The 8,903-nt window shown below is 41.9% G+C and overlaps 1 protein-coding gene across 1 annotated transcript; it reads left to right on the top strand.

The window, feature by feature from the left end:
• Nucleotides 1-85: 85 nt before the first annotated feature.
• qtrt1 (queuine tRNA-ribosyltransferase 1) lies at nt 86-6,146 on the top strand. The gene is made up of 9 exons (XM_058050425.1): nt 86-378; nt 536-604; nt 682-820; nt 1,261-1,455; nt 1,566-1,704; nt 1,769-1,844; nt 1,909-2,018; nt 2,714-2,798; nt 4,915-6,146. The coding sequence occupies exons 1-9, from the start codon at nt 100-102 to the stop codon at nt 5,065-5,067; spliced, it is 1,245 nt and encodes a 414-aa protein (XP_057906408.1). The 5' UTR covers nt 86-99; the 3' UTR covers nt 5,068-6,146.
• Nucleotides 6,147-8,903: the final 2,757 nt, after the last annotated feature.

The raw sequence follows: 8,903 nt of genomic DNA, 5'->3' as shown, positions 1-8,903 counted from the left end.
GATTGGACTTCATGAAACAGCTTGTGCGTGTTTTCTACATTTTGATTGGTCAAAGGAGACGCCACTCAATCTACGTCCATGTCATGTGATTTTCCAAACATGGCCGCCACTAGTGCTTGTAAAAACGCCGTGGACCACGACATGTTTTTAAAGAAAACGCTCTCTTCCGCGTCCCCTTTGGCTTTGCACATAATCGCAGAGTGTCCGGTGACCAAAGCAAGAGTTTGTGACCTGAGGCTGCCGCACTGCACCGTCAACACACCGGTGTTTATGCCGGTGGGTACACAGGGGACCATGAAGGGAATCACGGCGGATCAGCTGGAGGCTCTCGGTTGTCAGATATGTCTGGGGAACACATACCACCTGGGAATGAGGCCGGTAGGACAGCCTTTAATGTAGTAAAATAGCGTGAAATTCATTTAAGAATGATTTTACTGGTTAATGCATCATAGCAGATCATAGTATGAGTGACACATGGGCATACAGTCAGTATTGAGTTGTGCCTAATTAAGTATCTTCAATTTTGTTTCCAAAGGGGCCTGACTTGATTGAAAAGGCCAATGGCTTGCATGGATTTATGAACTGGAAAAGAAACCTTTTAACGGTACGTTGTGAAAAACTAAATTGCAACCTGCAGATTGTGATGTAGATTTTAACACTGTTATCTTTTGATTTTAAAAGGACAGCGGAGGGTTCCAGATGGTGTCACTTGTTGAACTCTCTGAGGTCACAGAGGAAGGGGTCACGTTCAAGTCCCCTTATGATGGTGAAACCATCCTCCTGAGTCCTGAGAAGTCCATCAGCATACAGAACAGTCTTGGTGCAGTTCAGATGCTAATTCAATCTCTTCTTAGCGTGCAGCCATTCATTTGCTATGGACACTTGAGAGTCTCCAGTTGACCTGAAGTGCATGTTTTTTTTTAAGGATGTGGCAGGAAACCGGAGTACCAGTAACACCCAAACTCCACGCAGAGATGTTCCAATGTATAGATTCAAACACCACTCCAGCCCCGTCCTCTCAACATTTGACGTGTTTCTGCTTAAATTAAGCATTTTCAAACATAAAAAATGTCTAAATGACATAAAACCCACATATAAGGCATTCAGAAGACTCATTCAAAGACACTAGCCACGTTTACATGAGGAGTTTTTCCTCTTTCCGAATGACTTTTCCGAAAACAATGTTATACATGGAAAGGAATATTCCAATCTCTTGTCTACATGCGCCGCTATAATCAACATTATCCATTTTTCTTCCAGGGTCAGACATCATGATGCAGTTGGACGATGTGGTGAGCAGCACAGTGACGGGGCCGCGGGTGGAGGAGGCCATGCACAGATCCATTCGCTGGTTGGATCGTTGCATAAAAGCCAATAAAAATCCAGAAAAACAGAACCTTTTTGCTATCATCCAGGGTGGCTTGAATGCCGGGCTTCGGAAAACGTGTCTAGATGGTACTAATTCTTATTTCTTTAAAAGGAATCAAATTACAGTACCAGCTACAGTACATAGAAACTCTGGTCAGGAATGTTAATAATCAATATTTCGCTTTTATGTCTTATAGAAATGACTAAACGTGATGTCCCTGGTTTTGCCATCGGAGGCCTGAGTGGAGGTGAAGAGAAGGACGACTTCTGGCGGATGGTGACCCTCAGCACGGACCACCTCCCTCGAGAAAAGCCTCGCTACCTCATGGGCGTGGGGTAGGATAACAATTTAAACGACTGAAGGTTTTCTCTATAAACTGATCTACAATCTGTGCTGCAGATACGCTGTGGATTTGGTGGTGTGCGTTGCTCTGGGGTGCGATATGTTCGACTGCGTGTTCCCCACCCGGACTGCTGTAAGCTCTTTTCGGTTTCCGCAAATGTTGATCACATTTCCTGACTGACTTGTTTTGCTCTCAGAGGTTTGGCTCTGCGTTGGTACCCTGGGGATCCTTGCAGGTGAAACAGAAGCAGTACGCCAAAGACTTCCAGCCCATCGACCCTGACTGCCAGTGTCCCACATGCACAAGGTGATTTAAAAGTCAATAAGTCGTCCCTCGCCACTTCAAAGTTCCCATCATGTTGTTTTGTTGTTGAGATATGCATATTGAAGCACATTTTTCTGCTTAAATTAAGCATTAAAAAACATTAAAACATTAAAAATGTCTAAATGACCTAAAACCCACATATAAGGCATTCAGAAGACTCATTCAAAGACACTGTGAATCCTGTAGTATTCTTCCCTAGCCACTAGGGTGTCAGTAAAGTCACTAATGTTCAAGTGAGACACACAAGCACCAGACATGATCGCCAGAAAACAGGCTGGTATGACAGTCGTACAAGCCACGTTTACATGGACCCAAATATTCCATATTCAATATATTCATATTCGGAATGAGGTGTATACAAAGGTTACATTCTTTCCGTTTGAGCAAATAAGCCGAATGGAATTGGAATATTTGGGTCCATGTAAACGTGGCTAGTGACATTGGGCCATCACGACTGATTGTGAAGGCCCTGGGCATATTACACCGACATGGCAGCAAAAATTTCATTGGATAATAAAAAGAGACGCACGACAAAGCAGTTTTTAGACATTTGCAATGTAAGCTATAAATGTAGGTCTGTGCTTCTGATTGTGTTTAAGCCAGCAGAGAAGGTCTTGCTGGCCCTAACTGCTAACACTATTGCTACATAATGCTGCTGCTTCTGTTCTCCACTTCAGACACAGCCGGGCGTACCTGCATGCTCTTTTTAAGAGCGACACGGCCGCCATGCATCACGTCACCATCCACAACATCGCCTACCAGGTAACCATAGTAACCAAGTATATTCAGAAACCATGTTTATTTCCAACCACACAATGGAACCTCTAAAGTCACAACAAGACAAACATTTTGAGGTAAAATACTGCACTTAATATTGCACGGAAATCCTGATGAGCCATCTTGCATAGATAAAGGATGGCGATGACCAGCTTCAACCAAATGTTACATAAATTAGCATACTCAAAACTGTAACTGTGACTCCATATAGGTTATTGCATTAGCAACTTATTTTTAGTCTTAACTGACTGTTATGACTGATATACCTCTGTGACAACTTGCCTTTGTCCTTGTTTAAAATTGGGGGTTATGACTCAGGATCGACCGATATATAGGGCTGATATTTGTGTTCTTTACTTGAATCGGTATCGGCCGATACGCACATCGGTTCGCCGATGTATTTTTCCGCCGCATGATTTACAGACAGGCATCTGTTATGGGGGCAGCTTTGTGTTGCCGGAGGACCCTGCAACAGGACCCTCCCACACTGCAAGAGTGGTGAATAACAACAAGGGTATGTTTTCAACTTTTAATTAGCCTCTAATAGTTAAACTTACTTGAAATAGGAAACATGAACGCCAAGTGCATGCACTGCGGAGGAGCAGTCATCACATCCATGCTAGATAGAACTTCAACTACGACAGACATGTTTTACACATGGTTGAATATTTATTTCTTTTAAATTTGATAATGCCGTTTTTAAATGTTTACATTTCAATAAATATTTGTTTAAACTTGAGACCTGTAATATTTATCATTATCACATACTACAGTATTAATTGGCCCTGTACCCTAGAAACCGCCCATGAATGATACGGGAAAAGGCTGAAATGATACTGTGTCAAAGCCCAGGGCAGTGATACTGATAAAATATAGAGTTTAATCATGTCCAGTATCAGCCCCCGTAGCTGTCCACTCAGAGCGCGCTGCTCTGGTATCGTGCCCGTGAAACAACCAATCAGAGAACAGTGCACAAGCGTGAACACACAGCGTTTGTTTTGCTGCCGTCTGTTCTCTGTCAACATGTCAGCAGTTGACACTCTTATATCTATTATATCTACATGTATTATATATTTCGTTTTTCCATATATAAATATATATATAGTAGATATAATACATGTAATAAACTGAAAATTTTCTGGAAACAAAATGGTCTTTTGAAAATAGTACGTGATAATAAGCTCATGATTAAATAGTATGTGATAAGATCATCACATGGTTTGTCTGGTATCAGGCCCATGTGATAACCTATAATTGTCATTTTTTCATGTAAATTGAGGGAGCAAAAGCATTATCGGCCACAAATATCGGCCATTGGCTAAGGGTGATGGAAAAAAATCGTTATTGGCTCGAAAAAAAAACATATCGGTCGATCCCTAGTTATGACTGCAAGTTTTATGCATATTATGCTTTCAATGTAAACATTTTTAACTTCTTTTTAGACTAGTGTTGGTTGCTTTAAATTGCCTGTAGAGTTAATAAAAGGTTTTATGAGGGCACCAGTTTGACCCTGGAAGAAATGATACCTCTTTCTGTTATTTCCTGTGAGAGAAACTATCGTTATTTGCCTTGGGATCAAGATGGTGCGCTCATTTTCTACTCTTTTGAGCCGAGTGAGACAAGTCACGGTGACGGGACAGTGTGCGCTGACTCATCCTTTAAACTGTGCAAACAGTGAGGAGTGTCTACCAGTGACACACGTGTCCCAAAACATAATACTCATGTGCATAACACACACACACACTCACAGTCTGCTTATGCAACACATCAATATTCAAAAGAGAACCTCCTCTATCCCATTTAAGCAGCACCATCTGGGCGACTCATTGATTGGTGGATGATTCTTGGTCCCCTGAGGTTGAACCTCAGTGGACTGGCCTTTTTATTTAGCGCCGTTAGCATGCCCGCCTGTGTATACAAAATGCCAGCGCTGTTACCTGTTGCTTTAGTCAATGCAGTATCGCCCTGAGTGGGCGGAGGGGGGGGGGGGTTCGTTTTATCCCGATGACCCCATTAACTTGCAAGATGAGAAGATTTAATGAACTTGTTGGTTACATAAGCTCATTGCAGCATTGCTAAAAACAACTAAATGTGTTTTCAGCTCAACCTGATGCGCTCTGTGCGACAGAGCATCGTGGAAGGCCGTTTCCCGGATTTCATACGCACCTTTATGAGGCGGATGTTCCCTTCCCGTGACCAATATCCCAGCTGGGCCGTGGACGCTTTGGCCTCTGTCAACATCACTTTGGAATAACGCCATGGAGACTCTGTTTTTATTGTACTGCACAGAGATAAACAGTGACAGATTTTATATGTTTTTTAAATGACTTTTTTAAATATTTTTTTAAATGGACAATCAAACTCAAGGAGGTGGTGGGGGGGGCAGCTTTAGCTCAACAGGATGCCGCTTTATTTTGGTGGTGCAGCTCGTGCAAATTGTCCTCAGAGTGCACGTTATGATAATATGCGACTGGATGAGGTTGAAACAAGCTTTCTGAAAACACACCAACTGCGTCGCCCCGGTGTGCTTGCATTTTTGTGCTGTCGCCATGGTAACGCGGACAGGCCCACCCACTTGAAATGTTTTTTTTTTTTGCCTTTGCCTGTCAACCTTTTTTTTGTTGTTGCACGTTTCCATGGATGAGCACAATAAAGGCGGCGCATCGTTATCACAGCCACGTTAAGATGAATAAAATATATGTGTGGCATCGCTTGACAACAAAATGTGTACTTGTCTGACGGCCAGCAGAGGGCAAAATTTCAACAAGGATCGCCTTGTAATGTACACACAAGCTGTCTAAGGATTAAAGGCCGCGTAAACATTGACATCCACATTCTGGGATCAGCATCTATCCAATTAGAACGCATTCATTTTGGGCTCGGGAATAATACTCACTTGATGATAATTATGAGTGACTCATAAAGACACCTGTCGCCTTTGTCCTCTTAACACTTCATTTGCATTTCAGTGTTTCAGTGACCGCAAGCACCAATGCCAAGCAAAGCAGTGACGCGCCACCGCTCAAGCACCAAATACTGTGATTAAACACACTAAAAGTACTTTCACAAATTGCATTTTGTTTCTTTCCAAATTCTTCCACATGCTCTGTCAGGGGTCTCAAACACGAGGCCCGCGGGCCACATGTGGCCCGCAGGACACTAGTTTGAGGCCCCCGCCTTGATATGAAAGTTTAATGTTAGTGTGGCCCGCGCAAGTTTGATATGGATGCTGTATGGTATCATGTACCCAGAAAAAATGATTACGTTTGATTAATGTTCATGTTAAAGGTTAAATAACTGTTAATTGTTATCCTCCCTATCCGTGTGGAAGTGGTAAGTTTTAGGCTATTTAAGTTTAAAGGAAATAACTTGAAGGCTACCGTTTAGGTCGCTAGCTCTCTAGTTTGCGAGTTAGCCCGTGTCTCAGGACCCTGCAGTTGCGCAATATGTTGTAAATAAAAAAAGTAAAAATGTGACTATAGTCGTGTTTTGTCATGTCTACAGGGCTCTAATAATGCTTTGTTCATTTTAATCTGAAAAAAATAATTTGTCTACCCACCAACTATATGTGGTTTCTTAAGTTTTATTATTTGCCGTTTTATTATTATTATTATATTTACTTATTACTGATTGATTGATTTTCTTTATTTGTTTATTTATTTTTCATCTTATTTTGTGTAGAAAATCGGAACCAAAGCTCTGAAAAAGTTTGTATATTTTTCTGTTTTTTTGGAAAACCTGATGCGGACCAGCCTTGCCCAGACCCTAGCTCCAGTGGCCCCCAGGTAAATTGAGTTTGAGACCCCTGCTCTATGTAACTATGTGATTATGATATATCTTAATTAATCACAGGATTATTCTTCAGGAGGTTGTTTATTTTGAGATGAGACGGAACACTCTGGGTTTAGTTGGCAAGCCGTGCAGAATCGTGTCACCGGGCCTCAGAAAGTGTTTATGCACCAAAGGGTTTTACCAAAATTAATTGGACGTGTTGTCATGTATCAGGGCCCCATTTGAGCAAAGCAACATGGCAAATTGTGCTCGTTAAAAGCGCAGCCACATTTACTGTATGAACGGCGGTTGTGATGGACGTCGCTGCTGAGCGTGACGCTTCCAAAAAAATCACATGGATGTTAACCGTGGATGGTTTCCTCTTAATGAGGCGCAGGTGACTATGGAGAACGCTTGATTATTGTACCTATTTTGTGACTTTATAATCATTCAACATTCCGACACAATATAATAAAATCGAATACATCCGCTTAAAGATTAGAATACCTGATTTTGATTGACATAGAAGGCATGCCAGAAAATGTCCAGCGGGATACATGGTGGTCATCTACAACCATGCGGGGGGACTTGTCGATACTGTACAAACACAGAAATGTTAAGCATTTAACAGCGTACATTTCACTTTTGTGGTATAGTCGACAGACATCATATTTCCTGTTGTTCATATTTATATTAACCTCATGCCCCCTATTGGCTGTATTGCTATGTTAATAACAAATTAACGGGTATGCTGGAGCCTATATAGACAAACAACCATTCACACTCACATTCATACCTATGGACAATTTGGAGTCGCCAATTAACCTAGCATGTTTTTGGAATGTGGGAGGAAACCGGAATACCCGTAGAAAACCCACGCACACACGTCGACATTTCACTGTAAAAAAAAGTTAGTCTCAGTTTATTAAACGAGGTGGTGATCCGATGTTTTAATCATTTCATGATTTTTGTAACTATAACAGCTTGTTTATAAAGCTCATAAGTAAATAAACATGCCCCTTGCTGAGGGCTTAAGACATGGGTGTCAAAAGTGGGGCCCTGGGGACATTGCGGTTCATTTTTTATTGGCCAGTGACACATTGTAGAAATAAAATTCAACATTTTTTTTGGGGGGGGGGGGGGTGTGATAAAGTAAAAAGGTACTCATTTTCAGTTGATTAAATTTTTGACAAATTTTGCATCGGTTCTTGTACACTACCTGCGTTCTCGGTTTACCTATGTTCTATGCTGCTTATCCTCACTAGGATCGCTGGAGCCTATCCCAGGTATACACCCTGGACTGCTCGCCAGCCAATCACAGGGCACATATAGACAAACAACCATTCATACTCACATTCATACCTATGGACAATTTGGAGTCACCAATTAACCTAGCATGTTTTTGGAATGTGGGAGGAAACCGGAGTACCCGGAGAAAACCCACGCATGCACGGGGAGAACATGCAAACTCCACACAGAGATGGCCGAGGGTGGAATTGAACCCAGGTCTTCCCGATCTCCTGTCTATGTGGCCTAATTACTAACCACGTCCTAAACAAACTTTGTGAATCTTATGGTATTAATAAAAGATATGGACAGCCTGGTCCCAGCATTGCTTGTTTATTTGTTTGCCATCTTGGATCACATACCCAAATCTGGTGATGGTTTACACAATACCACGGTATCCTGAGGCCTATTCCTTTGGCAAACTCAAATGCTGCACAAACTAGTCAGTAAGAGCCTGGCGACGAAAGAAGAAATCGAGGAAGCTAATTTGACGAAAGGGGTAAAGGTGTTAACGAAGCAGAGCGATCAAAGATATTGAGAAGTTATTTTTGGCGTGGATCCCGTCCCCTCGTCCCTCTTCAATAAAGTCTTCAGTAAAGGTAAAAGTGATGTTAAATGTTCATTTATCCATGTCATTTCTAATGTTTAATTATTACTAGAATTATTCTTAATGAAAATTATTTTTGTTCATATTTTGGGGTGTCTAGATTGGATTTTATGGGAGGAATTTTCCAGTTTTTGTACATTTCAGTTTTCATCTGACCTTTTGGAACAAATTAGGTACGAGGTACTCATTCATTTTCTACCGCTTTTCCTCACAAGGGTCACAGGGGTGCTGGAGCCTATCCCAGCTGTCTTTGGGCGAGAGGCGGGGTACACCCTGGACTGGTGGCCAGCCAATCACAGGGCACATATAGACAAACAACCATTCACACTCACATTCATACCTATGGACAATTTGGAGTCACCAATTAACCTAGCATGTTTTTGGAATGTGGGAGGAAACCGGAGTACCCGGAGAAAACCCACGTG

The sequence above is a fragment of the Doryrhamphus excisus genome, chromosome 15, assembly GCF_030265055.1.
Source record: "Doryrhamphus excisus isolate RoL2022-K1 chromosome 15, RoL_Dexc_1.0, whole genome shotgun sequence".
In the NCBI taxonomy this organism is placed as follows: Eukaryota; Metazoa; Chordata; class Actinopteri; order Syngnathiformes; family Syngnathidae; genus Doryrhamphus; species Doryrhamphus excisus.
Note: the sequence above shows the minus strand (reverse complement) of the source record. Positions and strands in the feature narration are given on the sequence as shown.